This window comes from Chanodichthys erythropterus, chromosome 15 (genome assembly GCF_024489055.1).
Source record: "Chanodichthys erythropterus isolate Z2021 chromosome 15, ASM2448905v1, whole genome shotgun sequence".
Classification (NCBI taxonomy): domain Eukaryota; kingdom Metazoa; phylum Chordata; class Actinopteri; order Cypriniformes; family Xenocyprididae; genus Chanodichthys; species Chanodichthys erythropterus.
Window position 1 is genome coordinate 1,846,335 of NC_090235.1, and position 21,540 is coordinate 1,867,874.

Consider the following 21,540-nt stretch of genomic DNA (forward strand, 5'->3'; position numbering starts at 1 on the left):
ACGCGCACCTGCGGGCGTCACTCCCCGTAACACGGGCGCGCGCATCCCCATCAGTCCTGCACGCGCGTTTGTGAGGGAGCGGGATCCTTCGTGTCTCAGTCCACTGAAAGCTCAGTTTCACCAGAGTGCTTCAAACTGTCTCTACCTTTGTCTCTGACAACGCCGCGTCACTTTGATGGGGAACTCGATATCAGGGCGGGAAAATGCCTGTTATGAAGGGATTGCTCGCGCCGCAGAACACATTTTTGGATACTATAGCGACGCGTTTTGACGGCACACGTGAGTTATTGCGATGGCATTTTACCTTGTTTGTAGTCAAAAAATATTTTGGGGTTCTAATGAGACGGGTTTTTTTTTTCTTGAGCAGGACAGAAAGTATTTTGTTTGATCGTTAAAGTAAACAAATGTTTGTCAGAACAAGTGCACTGTAAAAATGGTACAGTATATTTACTCAAAATTACGACAGCAGTAGGCTATGATTGATTAAATACAATTAGGTTTAAAAATGAACATGTAGGTATAAAATGAGCTTCTTTAAAGCGAATCAAACAAATAAAGTAAATGCAAATAGATTATATTAAAAAAAAATCAAGCATAACTATTTTGGGATATAAAAACACAATGCTTATAGCCTAATAGTACTAAATAACTAAGTAACTCAACTTTAAAAGAGCTATGTTTGTTCTTAATGTTTACATGGTTTTAAATGTTATGTAGCCTACCTCATTTCTTTAGCTATGCGAAAGATGCTTGAAGTACTGTCAACATCACATTAAAAGGCCTACTAAAGAAACATCAAGAGTAGGTGTTTGAACTCATCCTGACAACATACATAATATATTAGTGCTGTTAATCGATTAAAAAAATAATCAATTGCACATTTTTCTGTAATGAATCGCTAATTTAGCGCACCTAACATTTTACCTGCCCTACTAAAATGCACAAAAAAGTTATTGTTTTTGACCCATGTATCCTTATAAACAGTGCTTTAAGATTTTCAGGTAGGTCTAACAGGTAAATATACTGAAATTGAATAATCAAACACTGCACAGTCTTCACTTATTATAAATTAAATATAGATTAATCCCTATTTAAGCAGCAAAAGTTATTCAGTCATGAGCAGTGAGTGATTGTCTCTTTGTCATTTGTTCTTTGATTAACATTAATGACACAGGGTACGTTTACACGACAACGATGTACTAAAAATGGAAAGCTCTTTTCTTTGTACAGATGACAATGTTATCAAAACTATCCCTGTTAACACGGATCCACACAAACGACTAGAAAGGCTGTATTACGCATGCCAGACAAGTAGTTGGCGATGTCACTTTGTAAAGAAGGACTACGCACCTGCGCATAGCCTACGCATTCTCTTACAGAGCACTCGCCTTGCGCAAGCCTATCCACCTTATTTTTACAGTTTACTGCACTTTGATATTCTTCTTGTTATTTCCATATTGCGGCTAATAAATTGGAATCTCACACATTCACAGAAAACAGCTTATTTCTGCGTTGAAAAATAAGATGGATAGACTAAAGACGTAATACACATGTGCATGACGTCACTGTTTTCACAGATTCCATTTTTGCAGTTTACACGGCAATGATAACAGTATCGTTTTCAAAAACATACACTTTGAAACCCGTTTTGAAAAGTTTACATTTTAAGGCCACCAAAACGCCATTGTCGTTTAAATGAGCGGCCAAACGCATAAAAAATGTTATGTTTTTATTTGAAAACGGTGTTGTGTAAACATCCCCACAGACAGCAGCAGGTTTATTAAGCTGCTGTCACTTTAAGACCCGGATCTGACACCCAACCTATTTTCTCACAACTTTTTACGTTCATTTAAAACTTTTTAAGTTGTTTAAAACTGTGTCCACAAGGATACTCGAAAAAACAGGATTTTTGACTGTCACTGTCAAAAAAGTGTGTGTGTGTGTATATGTATATGTGCATTTTTTTGACAATTAATTTTTTAATAAAAGTCTGGTTGTTATAGTTTGTGTATATATATATATATATATATATATATATATATATATATATATATATTATATAATATATATATATATATATATATATATATATATATAATATATATATATATATATATATATATATATATATATATATATATATGTATATGTACACACACACACGCGCACACACACACACTCCACAAGTGTTTTTTGTTGAAAGGTTTTGCATTGAAAGCACAGTACTGCTCTCAAACTGAGCATCTGCTCGCTCAGCACCATGGACAGCGTATAAGGGCAACCCTGCTCGGCTAGATCAGTCAGAGCACTTGGGCTGCTTTGATGCTTAGATCAGTGGTTCTCAGTCCAATTAGACCCCTGAGATGGCACATTTTGGATCTCTCCCTTATTTGACACACCCATTTCAGGTCTTGGAGGTGGCCTACTAATGATCTGATGAGTTGAGTCAGGTTTGTTAGATTAGGGAGACCTCCAAAATGTGCAGAACCACTGGCTTAGATGGCAGTGCATCACTTGGCTGTCCTAATGTTGTTTTGTCATATACAGCTGAAGTAGGGTTGGTAGAGATAACAGTCGGAGGGCTGTTTAATTAAAGTTCAGACCAGATCATGCACGAAAAAAGATGCGCTTAACGTCCTGATGAAATCCCTTGCGTGGCCCCAGGTAACGACCAACATCGATCAAATATAATTGGTCGACCACAGAACAGTCAGATGGTATTTCATCTCAGAGTGTATTGTGCATTGTAAAAATGAGTCTTGCTTGCTTCAGATCTGGCTTTCTTTTGTGCAGTAACAGTACTGATTTCACAGAGCAACGCCTGTCAGCTTTTATCATTTTGTTTTGGTGTTCTAACAGAAACAACTTGTACCATCCTGCCTTATCATTACATTTAGGTTACTTGTCCCAACACCCCCCCATCTAGGTCTAAGGTTTGAGAAATGAGGACCGAGACTGATTTATTTTAGCACTTGGAAAGAGAGCTCCCACCACAGGAATCCTTCTCAAGGGACACGGTGTCCTCTGGGCTGCTGGGTCCATATATTACCACACCATGATGGCATATACCCATGTGACTATGGTTTGTCCTTCAGGGCAGACTACCTGTACGGCTGTCACACCTTGGGCTGCTGCAGGTAACGTGGCTGAGAATAGCACAAGCATGGCTGGAAATAGTGCCTGTCATATTGGAAGGAAAGTGACAACAATGACACAGGGGGAGATAATAGAGAACATCCCATTAGGCGTCATCCACGGTGGCTCTCCAAAAATGACACGTGGAAAGCATTAACAGGAGGTTGTGTGTGTGTGTATATATAAATAAATAAATATATATATATATATATATATATATATATAAATAAATATATATATATATATATATATATATATATATAATTTATTTATTTATTTATTTATATATTTATTTTTATTCTTTTTTTTTCCTTCTGTATAATGGATGTTGTGTTCATTACATCACAGACACAAAGAGCACACACTCACTCAAGCCAAAGCAGAACTGTTACAAGTTTTGATTTTGTATGTGCTGTGCAACGCCAAATTATTTGTGAGGATAATGTGATGCTTGCCCATACAAAATTTTCCACCATTATGCTGAGGTGAGCTAGGTTGCTGCCAGGGTGTGGTTGATATCCAGTCTGACGTCAAGCATCGCTGTTTGTTTCTGTGTCCAAACGTTCTATCATATGCCAAAAGCAAATAGAAGTGTGCTGTAATACTACTGAAAAATTATGATCCTTACCTTTATCTCCATACCGAAATCTCAGATGGCCGGAAAGTGATTGATCTTTTATGAATTGTTAAAATATTAGTGTCCAGTCAGATCCAATGGCCTTGTGGTCCGCACTCAAACATGTAGTGAGGTTGTGATCAGGAACTTTCTCCGATTCTTTGCCCCTCTCTCTTCCATTTTGTTTCCTTTCAGTTCAGTCACCAAAAATAAATCCTATATTAGGGGTGTAACTGTATGGTACAGACGTCACAGTTTGGTTAAAGGTGCCCTAGAATTAAAAATTGAATTTATATTGGCATAGTTAAAGGTGCCCTAGAACTTCTTTTTAAAAGATGTAATATAAGTCCCCTAATATAAGGTGTCCCCTGAATGTGTCTGTGAAGTTTCAGCTCAAAATACCCCATATATTTTTTTTAATTCATTTTTTTAACTGCCTATTTTGGGGCATCATTAACTATGCACCGATATATAGGTTGCGGCCCCTTTAATTCTCGTGCTCCCCCAAGCTTGCGCTTGCCTTGAACAGCATAAACACAGTTCACGCAGCTAATATAACCCTCAAAATGGATCTTTACAAGATTTTCATCATGCATGCTGCATGCATACATCGGATCATGTGAGTATTGTATTTATTTGGATGTTTACATTTGATTCTGAATGAGTTTGATAGTGCTCCGTGGCTAAAGCTAACAGTACACACTGTTGGAGAGATTTATAAAGAATTAATTATACAGACTGCAACTGTTTAAAAATGAAAAGTTGGTGTTATGTTGAGATTCGCCTGTTCTTCGGAGGTCTTTTAAACCAATGAGATTTATATAAGTAGGATGAAACAATGGTTTGAATCTCAGTGTATGTCTTTTCCATGTACTGAACTCTTGTTATTCAACTATGCCAAGGTAAATTCAATATTTAATTCTAGGGCACCTTTACATAACAAGAGTTCAGTACATGGAAATGACATACAGTGAGTCTCAAACACCGTTGTGGTTTCCTCCTTCTTATATAAATCCCTCTCCGAAGAACAGGCGAATCTCAACATAACACTGACTGTTACGTAACAGTCTGGGTGTACGCCCCCAATATTTGCATGCCAGCTCATGTTCAAAGCATTAGACATGGGCAGGACGTCTGGATGTGCACAGCTTAATCATCAGACTAGGTAAGCAAGCAAGAACAATAGCGAAAAATGGCAGATGGAGCGATAATAACTGACATGATCCATGATAACATGATATTTTTAGTGATATTTGTAAACGGTCTTTCTAAATGTTTCGTTAGCATGTTGCTAATGTACTGTTAAATGTGGTTAAAGTTACCATTGTTTCTTATTGTATTCACGGAGACAAGAGCCGTCATTATTTTCATTATTTAACCCTTGCAGTCTGTATAATTCATAAACACAACTTCATTCTTTATAAATCTCTCCAACAGTGTAGCATTAGCCGTTAGCCACGGATTACAGCCTCAAATTCATTCAGAATCAAATGTAAACATCCAAATAAATACAATACTCATATAATCTGACGCATGCATGCAGTATGCATGATGAACACTTTGTAAAGATCCATTTTGAGGGTTATATTAGCAGTGTAAACTTTGTTTATGCACTGTTTAAGGCAAGCGCGAGCTCCGTGGGTGGGGAGCGTGAGCATTTAAAGGGGCCGCAGCATGAATCAGCGCATTTCTAATTATGCCCCAAAATAGGCAGTTAAAAAAATGAATTAAAAAAAAATATGGGGTATTTTGAGCTGAAACTTAAGACACATTCGGGGGACACCTTAGACTTATATTACATCTTGTAAAAAAATAAGGTTCGATGGCACCTTAAATGCAGTTAGACGATGAATACGGTCAGTCACAGGCGATCCACACTCCAATCCAGAAGGGGGCAGGCGTGGTAATGCAATGCTGTTTGCTAACTACCACTACAGGAAAAAGCGCAGAAGAACCACAGACGACCTAGGCTGCGTTCCACTCCAAATTTTTATGCCCTTCAATCGCTAACTTCCCTCCATCTCATGGACTTGGATGTACGTCATTGCTTATGTTGCACGAGTGCCGACTACTGGTGGAACTCGTGCATAAGGTTTAAATGAAATGCACTAAGCCCTTTATCACTCGGAATTCACCATGGAGATGATTTATTATTTAAATCCCTTTTGTACTTATGAATTTGTTTTATGCACCATTTTATATCCTTAAGTTGTTGGACAATATATATAAAATCCTAGAGGTATATGAGCTGTTGGAGAAAAATAAAATTACACAAATGAAACAAAATATTAATAGTATAAACTTTGACTGTGTATATAAAGTAGCTACAAGTATTATGAAATTGAATCTCAACATAATTAATATATCATACACTTCAGTTAAGCGCGATCTGCTGTGATGTCACAATCAAGTTTAATTGTGGGATATAGAGCTGCTTGAAGTGTATATCAGAGTAGACTCGTTCCCTCTGTCAAAATCGTGGTAACAAGGGTCTGTCCATATAAACTTACCTCGCCCACTTCACGAAGTGGAACGCACTTAAAAATGGCGGCAGGGATTCCACCATGGGGAAGTGCTTAGGAAAGTTCACGAGTAGGTGTCTAAAATTGGAGTGGAACGCAGCCCTAGATATGCGTGTAATCTCTCAACCAGTGTTTCAACCACGGAAATACATTAATAAACCAGCTTGAGAATAATATCTCATGTAACATTGCATTTACCTCAGGCAAGTCTTTTACTGTCCACAGCATGTTAGTTCACTAAAGAAATGGAGCATTTCACTAAATATATGCACTATATTAGCTTATATATTTGTTTTATTTACTTTACCTGTTAGAAATGTCTTAATTATTTAATGTTTAATAAATTTGTCATGAAAACAAGCTATGACAACTCAAATGATTGCATTTTAAAAATGAATTGGAGTAATAATTTTATAATTAGATTTAGAAGTTAATTTTTAAGTTACCTTTTTTTATTTGAGTGTTGATTATTATATCTAAAAATAAATAGTAACTGAATTTAATAGTTTGGGCTCTGTTGTTAATGTGTGACCTTTAATATTACAGTAATGTGCAAGAAAAGGTTTAATGGTAAACGTACCTATTAAGCTCAAGTACCCATTAAGCACACTACCATCTTTGAGCTCAGATTAAAAAACAAAAAAAATAATGTATTATCCTACTTGATGTCTTAACCAATTGATGTGTTTGTTACTACGTACCTCCTGTAATTTCAAGAAAATTAGACCATTGGACACTGAGATATGGGTATCCATATGTTCACACTGTCTGGCGGCCATTTTGAAAGCTGTCTGAAAACTTTCACCAGAAGAGGAGCTCCTTAAATGTGAATTTTTTAAGGTGGTTAAGACTTAATTTTGGGTAAATGAAACTACTTGTTGCAAAATTAATGTTTAGACTTTTGCATATTATAACCTGGAACCTGTATGTGGGAAATAATTACAGTAAGGTCCAAAAGATAGTTTTAACAACACTTATACTTTTAGATCCATAATATTATAAATTTATAGTTTATTGATGGTCTGTGGTTTTATAATGCTCAGTGCACTACTATGAAAATCACACAGCTTCAGTGTGACTTCCATAAGAAAAAGTATAATTTAATAGATATTGTCAATAATAGTTGTTGATATTAAAATATGTATAAAACTAATACAATATCTAGATTATTTATTTTGTAAAATCATGTCCTTTAAATTTAATGTATTATTTATTAATTAATAATTGTTGCTGCTCCAATTAAGCTCAGTGTGCTCCCTTTAAGCTCATCCACATTAAACGTCTCCGTAAATACTTCATAAACAGACTTTAAAAATTAACTGATGGTTGTCACTTTAAGTTAATCTTTATAAAATGATTAATAACTCATTTCCCCAGCCTTAAAGAGTTAGTTCACCCCAAAATGAAAATTACCCCATGATTTACTCACCCTCAAGCCATCCTAGGTGTATATGACTTTCTTCTTTCAGACAAACAAAATCGGAGTTATATTAAATAATGTCCTGGATCTTACAAACTTTATAATGATAGTAAATGGAGGATGAGATTTTGAAGCCCAAAAAAGTGCAACCATCCATAATAAAAGATATCCACATGGGTTTGGGTGTTAATAAAGGACTTCTGAGGCAAAGCGGTAGTGTAAGGAAAATATCCATATTAAAAAATTTAAATTATTTCATATTTAGTTTAAATTTAAAACTAAAAACTAAAATAACGAGCTTACGCCAGACAGCCGTAGTGTTCCTTTTTTTGTGTGTGATTGACACCTTCAGATAAAACATCTTTAAATTCTTTAAAAAGTTTGTTTAAAACAAGAATTTTTAAAAATAAATCTTGTGAGCTTATTGAGAACAGGGGTGTGCTTAAAGGGTACAAAAATATACCTGTTAAGCACAGCCAGACTTTTTGCAATTAATGATATACATCTTAATTAAAATGTTTTTGTCATTTAAAATAAAATTAAATATTATTCTGTGAGAAATTAATATTTTATTTTAACATAACTTTTTGTACTGAAACCAATATAATGTGCACTAAAAATGTCTCAATGTAGATTTTAGTGGGCTTAATAGGTAAGTTTTTTCCTATAGTCTACAGCATTTGCTGAGTTAGATGTTTTAACCCTAAGAAAATTGTAATTATAATTGAATTTATTTAAAGAGAGGGACACAATTTGTTCAATAAACCACTGTTTAATAAAAAAAATTTATTAAATTTCCCCCTGCTGTATCAAACCCGTACCGACCCATGACTTCAATACCGAGGTATGCCAAACCTTCGGTACAAGTTACACCTTAAAAACTCAAGGTGGCACCCTAGACACCAATGCAAATAAGATAGTTTTCTCAATTGAGTTCCACTCTTTAGACTCTTTAGTCATTGCCATGGTGTTCTATGTGATTGCTAGGTGCTTACTTTGGTTTTCAAGGTGGTTCCTAGGCCGTCTCTTTTAATATACTGTAAGCCTAAATTATGTTTTTGTGATTGCCTTTCTTTAACAAACTGCATGATTTGAAGTATTTTGCTGATATTTTAAAGAATGTTTTTGCCCATTCAGTCACAGTCAGTAGGTCCAAAGCAACATGTGACCCCATTAACTTTTGCTCCACAGTAGAAAGTCGGGCTTGAACAGCGTAAGGGTGAGTAAATTATGACAGAATTTGAACTATCCCTTTAATAATTGGGTTTAGAATTTTGAAAAATGGCTACGAGAAAAAAGTGATGTTTTCCTTAGCGAATGCCTTAATAATTTTGTGCAACATAAGAAAGCATGCTGACTTGTTATTGTCAAGAGAAGCTATACATATTAGCTATAACTCCCCTCTGCAGCGTCGTAATGTGTGTGCTCGCTGATAAGCGTTAATATTCCATCAAGACGAAATACTCTTTTCAAGCAGGTACCTGTCAGGACAGCATATGGTGGGTAATTACAGTAAAGCAGTGTGTGTGTGTGTACCAGTTTGCGTGCATTTGCGATTGTGTGTTACCCAAGGAAAACGAGAGTGTGGTTAACTGTGAAAGAGTAATTTAGAGTAATTTTGGATGAGTCCTTTTTAAAAGAACACTTCAAGTAGATTCTTCCGTTGGTAAAATTACGAAGCGGAGGGTTAGACGCCCAAGTCAGGTAATGGAGATATTTCAGGCGCTTCACTCTTGCATGTAATGCATAATCACACTGCCAGTGAACTCAACACGTATCAGACACAAAATGAGGAAATTGGCATGTCTGCTGCATCTCTTCCGGTTGGGAACAGATCTGTAGGTTTGAAAGATGGTGAAATTGCAGCTTTAGTCTGGGAGAACAATGCGTGTCTGTTGTTTGAACTTGGGATAGAGATGTCACTGTGCTGTTCTTCTGTTGTTCACTGAACTTCACACAGAGCTGAAACTGAGCTCATCAGTCATCATTAGGGAAGAGAGAGAGGGACTGGAACCCTAAGAGGGAAAACAAAAGAGATGGAAGAGCAAAAGAAAGCATGCAGGGAAACGAAGAGATGGAACATGGAGTGTGGTCTTTTACCTTTGCGTAATATGACAACATTATTAGATGGTTGAAACAGAACACCGTGAAGAAGGACTCTGCAGTTTCAGCAGAGTTATCCGCACGTGTCGGACCAGAATACAGATGGAACTCACTCACTGTTCCAGAGTCTCAGAGAATGGAATTCCAGAATCGTGACAGTCTAGACTTTCAGACCTTGCTGTCTTCCTTTGTCTTATTAACATTCTGAGAATACTTTTTTGTGCTTTGGCACGAAGCATGAATTGAAACTTAATTTGAAGGACCCTGCTGAGACTGTGACAAAGGATTATGTAACCACAACAAGATTAGCCAAATAAAAAGAGTGAACCGATTAGATGCGATGTAGCGATTTCAAACACTTCCAGTGGAATTGCTGCTTCGTTTATTGCTGAAACGAATTTAGCACCATGTACAGATGGTTTTAAATTAGTGCATTCAGTTTCTTGTCAGCTCTATCATGCCAGTAGAGCTCATTAGGCTTGAGTATTTAAAATGGTTGTTTTTACTGAGATTCGAGGGGCTGTAATACATAAAAACACATTTATTTCATGTCAGTAAAGGAGAAGTCAAATATTTCTCAAACCAGTTCTCAGATGTCGGCACAAGATATTATACAAGATGCATTATACATTGGACTCTTTCAAGGAAATAGGATTCGGAACAAGAAGACAGTCAAGCTCTCAAAGCTTGCAAAATCAGGGCCACACCAAAAACATACTTAATCATAAGTCTTCTATTTCCCAGAGTCTGAATACTTATGGCTTAGTGTATATACTGTACACTACATACTGTGTACACTGCCTTTTTTTTTTTTTTTTTTTTTTTTTTTTTACAAATTGTATGATAAGCAGTATGTGGTATGCAATGAAACGTTTGACATCACATTTAATTCAGAGAGATATATCCAGTTATGACCTTGGAAAAAAATTGTCATATAATTACCTCTTTTTTTTTTTAACTGAAGTTTGTTGAAGCCTTTAACCCTTATGCGGTCTTCGTTTGGGAAGTACACTCAGGGTCTTCGGGGTCTCCACAGACCCCAGGCAACAAAATGCAATTTTGTAACAAAATACTTGTTTTTTTAAAAAACATTTAATTTTACTCTTTTTATTAATGTTTTTACTCCATGTTTGTACAGTTTTTGGAGGATTTATCATATTTTCTAAATTTATATAAATAAATTAAAAAATATTTTTTTAAAATAGGTTTTTATACAAAAACAGCTTTTTATGTAAAATTCACTTTATAAAAGACCCACATTTCTAAATTTCATTCATGGGGATAACATGGATAATTTGACATGGTTTAGTGTAAGATTTTTGCCCATCTTTTGGAAAATGCAGTTTTAAAAGTAAAAAAACTATCATTTTTACCAGTAGATGGCTGCAGAGCTCCACTATATGCTATGTGCTATCTGACTGACTGAAAGACATCTTTTCATAAGTTTTTTTCAGTTGGATTCATATCTAAATATTATGAAATCACAATTATAACAATAAAGGGTACTTTTTGTCAAAGTTTAGCATTTTTTGTAATGAAAAAAAATAGTTTTTCAATATTGTTACATTATGATGAGACTCCACTGTGAAAATGGACAAAATTCATCCTCAAAATCAACATTTTGGAAAAATTAATTTTTTTCAGTACAAAAAATGCTAAACTTTGACAAAAAGTATTTTTTATTGTTATAATTGTGATTTCATAACATTTAGATATGAATCCAACAAAAAAAAACTTATGAAAAGATGTCTTTCAGTCAGTCAAATAGCACATAACAAATAGTGGAGCTCTGCAGCCATCTACTGGTAAAAGTGATTTTTTTTTACTTTTAAAACTGCATTTTTCAAAAGATGGGCAAAAATTATGAAGTAAAAACATTAATAAACAGAGTAAAATTACATTTGTTTTTTAAAAAGCAGTTATTTTATAACAAAATTAAATTTTATTGCCTGGGGTCTGTGGAGACCCCGAAGACCCTGAGTGTGACCCTTTTTTTTACACTAACATAAAAACAAGATATCACTCCGATTTTTTTTTTCTTTGTAGATCTAGAAAGTGTTAACAACGGTACAAAGTTTCATGTCATTTGGACAAAGAGAATATTTTTTTTTATTTGAGCAAACGTCGTTTGGGGTCTGTGCAGACCCCAAAGACCCTATAAGGGTTAAAGGATTAGTTCACTTTCAAATGAAAATAAGCCCAAGCTTTACTCACCTTCAAGCCATCCTAGGTGTATATGACTTTCTTCTTTCTGATGAACACAACTGGAGAAATATTAAAAGTGCCGTAGAACGTCTTTTTAAAAGATGTAATATAAGTCTAAGGTGTCCCCTGAATGTGTCTGTGAAGTTTCAGCTCAAAATACCCCATAGATTTTTTTAATTAATTTTTTTTAACTGCCTATTTTGGTGCATCATTAAATATGAGCCGATTTAGGCTGCGGCCCCTTTAAATGCTCATGCTCCACGCCCCTGGAGCTCGCGCTTGCCTTTAACAGCATAAACAAAATTCACACAGCTAATATAACCCTCAAAATTGTTCTTTACAGAGTGTTCGTCATGCACCATATCTAATCGCATAAGTATGGTATTTATTTGGATGTTTACATTTGATTCTGAATGAATTTGAGGCTATGCTCCGTGGCTAAAGCTAACATTACACACTGTTGGAGAGATTTATAAAGAATGAAGTTGTGTTTATGAATTATACAGACTGCAGGGGTTTAAAAAATTAAATAACGACAGTCTTGTCTCCGTGAATACAGTAAGAAACGATGGTAACTTTAACCACATTTAACAGTATATTAGCAACATGCTAATGAAACATTTAGAAAGACAATTTACAAATATCACTAAAAATATCTTGTTATCATGGATCTTGTCAGATATTATTGCTCCATCTGCCATTTTTCGCTATTGTTCTTGCTTGCTTACCTAGTCTGATGATTCAGCCTCGCACATCCAGATGTCCTGCCCTTGTCTAATGCTTGAACATGAGCTGGCATATGCAAATATTGGGGGTGTACATATTAATGATCCCGACTGTTACGTAACAGTCAGTGTTATGTTGAGATTCGCCTGTTCGTCGGAGGTCTTTTAAACAAATGAGATTTATATAAGGAGGAAACAACAGTGTTTGAGACTCACTGTATGTCATTTCCATGTACTGAACTCTTGTTATTTAACTATGCCAAGATAAATTAAATTTTTAATTCCAGGGCACCTTTAATAAATATCCTGATGCATCCAATCTTTATAATGGCAATCATAGTGCCTCCATCCACATCCATCCATCATAAACGTGTGCTCCACACAGCTTCAGGGTAAAAAAAGGCCTTCTGAAGTGAAGCGTTTGTGTACATTTTTTTTTCCATATTTAACAAGTTCTGAAGTCAAAAAAATGTAGCTTTCGCCAGTAAAACTCTTACAGTCCAAAACATTTGTGCTGCATACCACGCCTTCCCTATTCAACTTACGAAAAAGCGTAACTGATGCGACGCCAGTTTACATTTTCTTCGTAACTTGAATATGGAAGGCGGTCTGGCGGAAGTTAGATATTTTACTTCATTACTTAATAACTTGTTAAGTAGCTCACGGATTTCATCAAAAAAATCTTAAGTTGTGTTCCGGAAATGAACAAAGGTCCTACGGTTTTGGAGCGACATGAGGGTGATTATTTAAAGAGACTCCCTGTAATAAATAGCAATAAATGGCATGAACATTGTTAAGCAGCCTGACATAGCAACACATTATGTGGGTTTGAGGCAGAGCTTCCTGTTTGTCCGACCAATGGAGGGTAGAGGGAGTGTTTGGGAAGTCATTAAAAGGGATGGTTCACAAAAAAAAAAAAAAAATGTTTTCCCTTCTGTGTATCTCAAATGTTTTGTTCTCAAAATGTGTCCATTTGTGTTTTCTGTCCAATAAAAGTCAGTGCTGGGGTCTAATGTTGTTGTGGACTCTACTGACTTTCATTGTAATGACAACATTCACTAAAATCCTCTTCAAAGTGTCTTTGTGTTCTGAAGAAGAAAGAAAGTCATTTGGATCAACATGAGGCTGAGTAAATGATGTTGGATATTTCATTTTGAGTTAACTGTCCCTTTCTGACAAAGAGGCCTCAAACGCAAGACAGCATATACTGCAGTAGAAGGTTCCAGCATCTGTCCTGCCATTCCCTCCCCCAAACATCTCTCTCTTTCTCAACCAGTTCTCTCCATTCCTCTTTTTCCTTGCGTTCTTCCTTCCCTTCACTAATCATACTGCCTCTTTAAATAGCTCTCAGGTGTTCCTGTTTGGGACATAGGCTCACAAGAGGGGGACAGAGGGAGGAAATGTGTGTGTGTGTTTGTGTGTTTTATACAGCAATCTGGGGCAGGCGAGAAATGTGGACATTCCCCCCTCTCTCTCCTGCCTCACCCCCTTTTTCCCTCTATCTTTCTGCCTGTTTTTCAGTGTTGAAATGCAGTTTTTCGCACACGCCCTGTTTTTACAGCCTGGATTCAATCTGTCCAATTAAACATAAACTGACAGAGTAAACCACATGAGGTCTGGTATGAAAATAAGAGAGATTTTATTTATTTATATATATATATATATATATATAATATATATAAATATATATATATATAATATATATAAATTGTACATGCTGTCTGTGACTGCACACATGAAAACGCGTCTGAGGATAGGATAAGGACACATATTGCACATTAAACGTATACATTGTGTGCATATATTTATATAAAACATGAATATGCTTAGATAAACTCAAACAAACACAGATATACTACAACTTGGATTGAACAAGTGGGTCTTTTCCGGCTGTTGTCGTACTGCTGGCCCAGAGGTTATGACCTTGGAGTGGGAAGATGGACAGTAAGATTTCTCTTCTGGGATGTGCTGACTGTATACTGTGGAACCCGTATGGCTAGTAGGGCCACTTTTGCATGCATCAATGTCAGCCATTGTGAAAAAAAAAATTATAACTACTACTATTGTCAATCATTACTTTTGTATGTTTTTTCTCTATTGATTCTGTCACAGTGCTTAATCTATTCCACATTACATGGCATACACAAGCAAAAAAAATTGGAAATTATTGGAAATAAAATAAATGTTAGTTGAAATAAAATAAGATATAAACAAGTTAATCTTATTTTATTTAATATAGTTGCCAACATAATATTTTTCATCTATATTTGCTAAAACTTAAATGGGGATTTTTTTATTTTATTTTTTTACATTGTTGGCGTTCAATTAAAAATCCTCTATTTATTTATTTTAAATTAAAGGGATAGTTCACCCAAAAATGAAAATTTGATGTTTATCTGCTTACCCCCAGTGCATCCAAGATGTAGAGGACTTTTTTTCTTCAGTAGAATGCAAATTATGATTTTTAACTGCAACCGCTGCCGTCTGTCAGTCAAATAATAGCAGTAGATGGGAACTTCAACTATAACAGTAAATAAAACTTGCTTAGACAAATCAAAATTAAAACCTGCGGCTCGTGACGACACAATGTCCTAAGACACGAAACGATCGGTTTGTGCGAGAAATCGAACATTATTTATATAATTTTTACCTCTAATAAACCACTATGTTCAACTTCGTTCAGCTTTCTGTTAGTGAGGTCAAAAAACGCGTTCTGAAGACGGAAGTGATGTTTCGCCCATATACTTCAATGAGCGCGAAACATCACTTCCGTTGTCAGAGCGTGATCAGACCTTACTAGCCGGAAGCTGAACGAAGTTGGACATAGTGGTGTATTAGAGGTAAAAAATTATATAAATACTGTTCGGTTTCTCGCACAAACCGATCGTTTCGTGTCTTAGGACATCAATGTGCCGTCACGAGCCGCAGGGTTTAATTTGGATTTGTCTATGGACGTTTTTTCGACTCTTCTTGTTCAAGTTCCCAATCACTGCTATTATTTGACTGACAGACGGCAGCGGTTGCAGTTAAAAATCATAATTTGTGTTCGACTGAAGAAAAAAAGTAATCTACATCTTGCATGCCCTGGGGGTAAGCAGATAAACATCAAATTTTCATTTTTGGGTGAACTATCCCTTTAAGCCGTTAATTATTTTTATGCTATGTAGCCGATAATCAATTAATCAATATTATACACTTGGACTACTAATAATTTAGAATACAACAAATGTTAATTTAGGTATAATGTACTGTGTACACAAATCCCCTATGAAATCTGTGATAGAAAAAGTAGTCTGTTTGAATGAGGAAAATAATGAATGTAATAGTAAAGGGGGAATTTCTGGGATGTTGCTTAGAGCTCAGAGAGTTATATACAATGGATTTGAATGATTGGTAGGTTTTTATACTGGAGAGTTTGTGTGTCTTTGCTATTGTTACATGTGCACAGCAATTTCCTAACATGCATTTTTAATGAGGACCTATTATGGTTTTTTTTAGTGTGTTGTTGCTTGAGCATGAAAAAAGGTCTGCAGAGTTACAAAGCACAGATCCAACTCCAAAGGGAATTATTCTCTATATCAGTAAGGACTGTTTCTGAACTCCCCGAAACGCCTCGATTGTAGCCTTGAGTTTTCATCCAAGAAACATACACTATATATAAGTCCATTCATGAAATTTCCTCACTACTAAATATTCCACAGTCAACTGTTAATGGTATTATAACAAAGTGTAAGCAATTGGGAACAACAGCAACTCAGCCACGAATTGGTAGGCCACGTAAAATCACAGAGCAGGTTCAGCGCATGCTGAGGCGCACAGTGCACAGAAGTCACCAACTTTCTGCTGAGTCAATAGCTACAGACCTCCAAACTTCTTGTGGCCTTCAGATTAGCTCAAGAACAGTGCATAGAGAGCTTCATGGAATGGGTTTCCATGGCTGAGCAGCTGCATCCAAGCCTTACATCACCAAGTGCAATGTAAAGCGGTGAATGCAGTGGTGTAAAGCACACCGCCACTGGACTCTAGAGCAGTGGAGACGTGTTCTCTGGAGTGATGAATCACGCTTCTCTGTCTGGGAATCCGATGGATGAGTCTGAGTTTGACGGTTGCCAGGAGAACAGTACTTGCCTGACTGCATTGTGCCAAGAGTACAGTTTGGTGGAGGGGGGATTATGGTGTGGGGTTGTTTTTCAGGGGTTGGGCTTGGCCCCTTAGTTCCAGTGAAAGGAACTCTTAATGCTTCAATAGACAAAGACATTTTGGACAATTTCATGCTCCCAACTTTGTGGGAACAGTTCGGGGATGACCCCTTCCTGTTCCAACATGACTGCGCACCAGTGCACAAAGCAAGGTCCATAAAGACATGGATGAGCGAGTTTGGTGTGGAGGAACTTGACTGGTCTGCACAGAGTCCTGACCTCAACCTGATAGGACACCTTTGGGATGAATTAGAGCAGGGACTGTGAGCCAGGCCTTCTCGTCAACATGAGTGCCTGACCTCATAAATGCTCTTCTAGAAGAATGGTCAAAAATTCCCATAAACACACTCCTAAACCTTGTGGAAAGCATTCCCAGAAGAGTTGAGGCTGTTATAACTGCAAAGGGTGGGCTAACTCCATATTAAACCCTACGGATTATGAACGGGATGTCATTAAAGTTCATGTGCACGTAAAGGCAGGCATCCCAAAACTTTTGGCAATATAGTGTAGATGACACAAAATAATTCCCACCCAGGGCTTATGCAAAAAAGGCACAAGACCTGGACGAGTTGCGTAACTAGTGTTGAAACTTGCGGTTATGATAGGGTTCCTAAGGTCATGAAAAACCTGGAAAAGTCATGGTATTTTAAAACGGCGATTTCCAGGTCTGGAAAATTTTGGAAAAATAAATAAACCAGAAAGTTTTGGAAAAGTCATGGAAATTTGTTTCAAAATAGAATTACAAAATAAACGTTTTAGTTTGCATAATATATGTGGGTGTACTGTGTGTAATTAATATGTATACATAAATTAATACACAAATTAATGTATATATTTAAGAGAAATGTTATTTATGTACAAAATATTTTTATTTATAAATAATATATATTATATAACAATACATATACTTGAAAATATTTCTCAAATATATACATGAATGTGTTTGTATTTATATATACATAATAATTACACACAGTACACCCACATATATTAGGCAAACTCAAACTTTTATTTTGTATGCAATTAATCACGATTAATCGTTTGACAGCCCTAAATAGAATATATTTTTAAGTGATAATATTGGTTAAACAAACTTTGAAACTTCGTAAACATACTTTGTTTATTCGACTGCCGCATATAACCAATCACGCATTTCTGTCAAGCGTGATGGCCAATCAGAAGCGTTCAGATTAGTCATCGCTGAATCGAAGAGTTTCGTTCAGTGTGCACGCTCTGTCTGAATTCTGACTGAAACTAGCAAATTTTACCATAATAAACAACAAAGTGTAGATTGGATGTAAGAGATTCATGTCGCAGTGTCATCAGCTTCCGTGATTTTAACAGGAGTGTTTGTGAGAGCGCTTAAACTCGCGCTTAGCTTCACAATCAGTCCCGTCTCTGCTCCCTCTGTATATAGTTTATTCCAGTTTATATAATTTATTCATCATGCCAGTAAGATCAAATGAAGTCTTCTTTTTCTAATGTGTAAAAAAACATTAAAATAATTCATAAATGGTTCTAAGATTGTTTTATTTTTGTAGCCAGAATATGACGTTCAGTTTCCCCAAACACAAAAATATTTATGTATCTATTAATCAACATTAATAATCATTATTACAATATCAAAAGCATTAATTGACAAAAATGGCTCCTGTTAATTTTATAATTTTTATAACATTAAACCGTGTGTATATAAACATTTATGCTATTTCAGGTGCAGATTCTGTTCCACCTTTGCAGTGTAAAGATGTCTTTATGAGGAAGATCCATTTAGATCCGCTCTGACGGACAACAAAAAACTCCCTGAAACTTCCTAGCTCTTCCATCCAGATAGCGAAATTCTGTTTTCACTGTTATTTCTATTTCTTTTGCGTTCAATTTTTATTATTATGTATTTGACTCTTCTTTATGTAAAGCACTTTGAATTACCATTGTGTATGAAATGTGCTTTACAAATAAAATTGCCTTGCCTAGCCTTTTGTTAATGCTAAAATGCTATTGATAACAGTCTATATGTTCTATAGTTGCAGTCTACAGTCTATATTGACTTAAGTAATTGTTTAAAGTTAAATATTTGACAAACGACAACACAGATAATCGTAAAAAATTGCACTTATAAATAAATAAAATGCCCCTGGAATTCAATTGCAAGGGGCGCCATATTGGAAAAGTTTATTTCTGACCCTGGCATGGGGTAATGTCTGGCAGTTGCAGTTTGTATAGGTGTAAATTGCAGAAATGAATATATAAACTCTACTGTTTTTGGGGAATTTAAATAGGGATGTTATCTTGTTGATGATTGATGGTTTTCCAAAGAGATTAATGATAAGTAGGACTGGGAGGCAAAGCTGTCTTTAAATCTTCTTAGTTACCAAATTTTGTATTCCAAAAGTCTCTAGCCCCACAACCTTGTAAAGTTAGTCGGTGTTTTTTTTTTTTTTTTTTTTAAACATCATTGCCTCCCATTGATGCATGTTAATCTGTTGCTAGGGACTTACTGGTGTGTCAGCGTTTCTTTTGTATTAAACTATATATCTTGTCGTTAATTAGTTAAGATACGCTGTGATTTGACATTTGAACATAGATTTTTATTCTTATTTTACATTGATACACAGACGTTTCATAGAACATTAGGTCATGAATATTTGATTCATGGAAAAGTCGTGGAAATTTATTGGTAGAAATGTGTGTGAACCCTGTAAAGGGTGTGACATTTCTGAAATGCTCTCGAAGCATATGACCAATTACAACACTCCAGCCGACCAATCAGAGCACATTAGGTTTTTCGGAAGGAGAGGTTTCATAGAGACAGGAGCTAAATAGACTCGAGAGGTGCTGCAATAATGTAAAACATGAAAAATGTGTTTTTTGAACATTTAAGCATGAAAATCTATTCTAGTAGACCCCAAAAACTAAATGAAGACTTTGTGAAGGGGCATAATAGGTCTTCCTTTAAGGTAATACACCCTTCATCATAATCTATTGTGATACATTTAATTTAGTGCTTGATTATTACTGATATTGGCCTGTTACTGATTTGGTGCCGATATGTTGTGCTTTGATAAAGAACTTCCCACAACCAGTCTAACTTGTGGCAGTCAACCAACCAGCACTTAAAAATTGTTACTCTCTTTTTTAATTTACTCTTCCCCTCTGTATTTTGCACCTTTTTCTTTGATCTCCCTTTCTGTCTCTCTCTCTTTTCCCTGCCATGTACATCTTTCTTTCTTTTATTTGCTATTAATTCTCTCTCATCATCTTTTTTCTCATCTTTCTGGGTCTGACCCCCCCCAACACGTACAATGTTATAAATGAGAGCCTAACTTTACTTTTGCTTATGTGTGCAGAACAAGGCTCAGTAAAGTTGTTCTGCACCAAATGTCTGTCGTCTCGCCACGTGAACGCTTCTCATAAATGCCAGCATTTTATAATGCTCATGTGCGTTAGTCTGGGGATTCAGGGACGAGGCTCACGAGCTGTCCTTCGAGAAATGTTTACAAGGCAGTGTTGCGGTATTCATTTATGATGCGTGGATGCTATTAATCTGTTTTGACACAATGACAGGGTAAAACAATAAAACTAGTCAGAATACAAAAAAATTATCCAGGCAGGAAATTGGTTATGCGATGAAATAACAAAACAAAGCCTTTCACATGTACAGCTGTTGAAGCTTTCTGTCTAAGACATGGCATGCAAGGTCATGTGACTATATATTTATTTATTTCAAATTAAATGTACCATTTTTATTCAGCAAGGTTGCATTAAATTGATCAAAAGTGACAGTAAAGAATCAAATAATTTTTTTTTTTTTTTTACTTTATATTCATCAAAGAATCCTAAAAAAAATGTGTAATGGTTTCCAACTGTTTCCTACATTGATCATAATAAGAAATGTTTATTGAGCCCCAACACCAGCATATTAGAATGATTTATGAAGGATAATGTGATAGCAAAGTATCACATGAATGAATTACATTTTAAAATGTATATTAAAATAAAAACCGTTATTTTAAATTCAGAATATTACTGTTTTTTTCTGTATTTCGATCAAATAAATGCAGCCTTGGTGAGCATTAGAGACTTTCAAAATTTAGGAAACGAGGTCTCATGCTCACCAAAGCTGCTTTTATTTAATCAAAAATACAGTAAAAACAGTAATATTGTGAAATATTATTACAATTTAAAATAATTGTTTTCTATTTTAATAAATTAAAAAATTCATTTATTCCTGTGATGACACAGCTGAATTTTCAGCATCATTACTCCAGTCTTCAGTGTCACATGATTCTTCAGAAATCATTCTAATATGCCGATTTGCTGCTCAAGAAACATTTATTATTATTATTATCAATGTTGAAAACAGTTTTTGCTGCTTAACATTTAATATTACTGTTTTTACTGTATTTTTGATTAAATAAATGCAGCCTTGGAGAGCATGAGAGATTTATTTAAAAAAAATGTAAAAAAAAAAAAATGTAATGTTTACAATCTTTTGACAGGTACTGTATATACAGTATATCTACAATGACCATTTTGGGGGGCAGAAATTACAGCTTTCTTGTATAATCAGAATCTTTTTTTTCTTTTTCTTTTTTATAATCAAATCAATTTGAAG

The 21,540-nt window shown here is 35.4% G+C and overlaps 1 protein-coding gene across 1 annotated transcript in view; it reads left to right on the forward strand.

Annotated features, from left to right (window-relative positions):
- Nucleotides 1-203: 203 nt before the first annotated feature.
- kcnh8 (potassium voltage-gated channel, subfamily H (eag-related), member 8) overlaps nt 204-21,540 on the forward strand; it is a 78,302-nt gene continuing 56,965 nt past the window's right edge. The window contains exon 1 of the mRNA XM_067361640.1: nt 204-279. Coding sequence (XP_067217741.1) covers nt 204-279 — 76 coding nt within the window. The remainder of the gene's footprint in view (nt 280-21,540) is intronic.